General features: G+C 64.2%; 1 protein-coding gene across 1 annotated transcript in view; it reads right to left on the bottom strand.

Moving 5' to 3' along the window:
- SC5D (sterol-C5-desaturase) overlaps window positions 1-1,701 on the bottom strand; it is a gene marked incomplete at its 3' end in the record, with an annotated part of 1,975 nt that extends 274 nt beyond the window's left edge. The window contains exons 1-2 of the mRNA XM_009582491.1: window positions 1,492-1,701; window positions 324-457 (exon numbers count right to left, since the gene is read on the bottom strand). Of these exons, the coding sequence (XP_009580786.1) occupies window positions 324-457; window positions 1,492-1,701 (344 nt within the window). The remainder of the gene's footprint in view (window positions 1-323; window positions 458-1,491) is intronic.
- Window positions 1,702-1,794: the final 93 nt, after the last annotated feature.

Below are 1,794 nucleotides of genomic sequence, written 5' to 3'. Positions count from 1 at the left end.
ACCGCTTTGTTGGGAGCTGTGCCCGGGGAAGTGAAGGCATTCTTTTGCGGAGGGGGGTGCGTGTCAAGCGGGCTGTTGCACCCCGTCCCTGGGCTGGGCAGGGGTGGGCGCCTCCTTGTGCGGGCCTAAAGGCAACTTGGGACAAATAGATGGGACCAGCTCAAGGCAGGAGGTACCCAGGTGGATTTTGCGGGGCTCGTACGAGGTATGCCATCATTAGGAGAAACGGGGGTATGCTGCCCACCCCGGGGGGTCCAAGGGAGGCAACCCAGGCAGCGCGGAGAGGGTGCCGGCCCGGCGGAGGGGCGCAGGGGAGCAACTCACCGTATGGGGAGTCCTCAATATTGTCGTAGAGCTTGCTGTAGCCCCGCACCTCGGCAAAAAATAGGGCAACGGTGGGCACGCTGATCCAGGGGAGGGAACGCAGCGCGTAGGTGATCTCTCGACGCACCTGGTTCTGTGGAAGAGAGGGGTCGGGGGGAGAGGGCGTACCGGGAGCTGGGCAGAGACCCGAGAGCCCTGACGCCCCGGCCCCTTGCGAGGCAGGGAAGGCTGGTGTCTTGGCCGCTGGTCGGCCTTTGGCACGGGCACTTTGCCGCGACACCTGTGCCGCAGCGTGGGGTGTGGCGTGCCGCCTGTTTCGGGAGAGGTGTGTTCGGGGCAGGGCTGGCACTGGGCGCTGGGTCTAGTATGGTGTGCGAGTGGTACTTGTTTCTGGCCAGAGATGACCGAGGGCCCGGCATGGGTGGGCAACGGAGGGCTGAGAGGCATGTTTGCTGTCACGGGTCGGACAGCCGTCGACTCGCAAAAGCGGGGTGCCGAGATGGGCATTGGTCCCTGCATGAGCCATGATGTGTGTGAGCAATGATTGCTGTGGTGAGGGAGCTCAGACCGCCGTCACCGATGCGCACAGGGGAATGCAGGGGGCCGGGGTGGCTATCATCGGTTTGGGTGCATGGGGGGACATGTGCTTTTGGAGTGGCTGGGGACCCCGGGGCTGTTGCTGTTTCTGGAGCGAGGTGGTTTGCAGTGGTCGAGGATGGAGCGTGGGACATGACGGGTGTATCTGAGAGGCCAGGTGTTTAGCGGGCAGGGGGGTCGCCCACATCTGGAGCGGGAAGGCCAGGCCTCAGGAGGATCGGGCGGTCCGATGTCTCTGCCAGGCCCAGATGTCAGCGGTGGGCTCTGAGCTTGTCTCAGTGTCCCTGTGTCTTCAGGGGGTTTCTAAGGGCTCGGTTTGGTGGTCAAGGGAGGGTCTCGTGAGCGGCATGCAGGGTAGGGGTCAGTACGTGGGAGAAAAGCATCCCTCGAGACACAAGCGACAGCAGAAAGCAAACAGGCAGCGGGGACAGCCCGCACCACAGCACAGGCACACGTCATTTGGAACGGCCTCCAACTGGAGGACGGTGAGAGGGATGCCGGCGGTGCGGGTGAAGCGGCGCGATGGGAGGTGCTGCGGGGCCTGGGCGAGGTGGTGTGGGGTGCACCCACCTCTAGGAACTGGGGATGTTTCTTGAGTTCGTGGTCAAAGATGAAGTGGTAGCTGAGGGTGCCGAAGAGCAGGTAGAGAGTGAGTGCCCCCAGGTTGGTGATGACGAAGAGGCTGAGGAGCTGGCGGCAGGGCTCGCCTTCGGGCCAGCCGGCGGGGTACACGTAGGGTGTGAGGATGTGCCGGTCGGCGGCGTCCAGGACCAGATCCATGGCAGCTCCTGCGGGAAAGAGAGAGGGTTGGCGTGAGCGGTCGCAGAAGGGGTGTGGAAGGGGTCTTCTGTCTCTCCAGCCTCTGCCCGCCCC

The sequence above is a fragment of the Fulmarus glacialis genome, unplaced genomic scaffold (assembly GCF_000690835.1).
Source record: "Fulmarus glacialis isolate BGI_N327 unplaced genomic scaffold, ASM69083v1 scaffold25317, whole genome shotgun sequence".
Lineage (NCBI taxonomy): Eukaryota > Metazoa > Chordata > Aves > Procellariiformes > Procellariidae > Fulmarus > Fulmarus glacialis.
The sequence above is the reverse complement of the archived record's forward strand: the minus strand, read 5'-3'. Positions and strand labels throughout refer to the sequence as shown.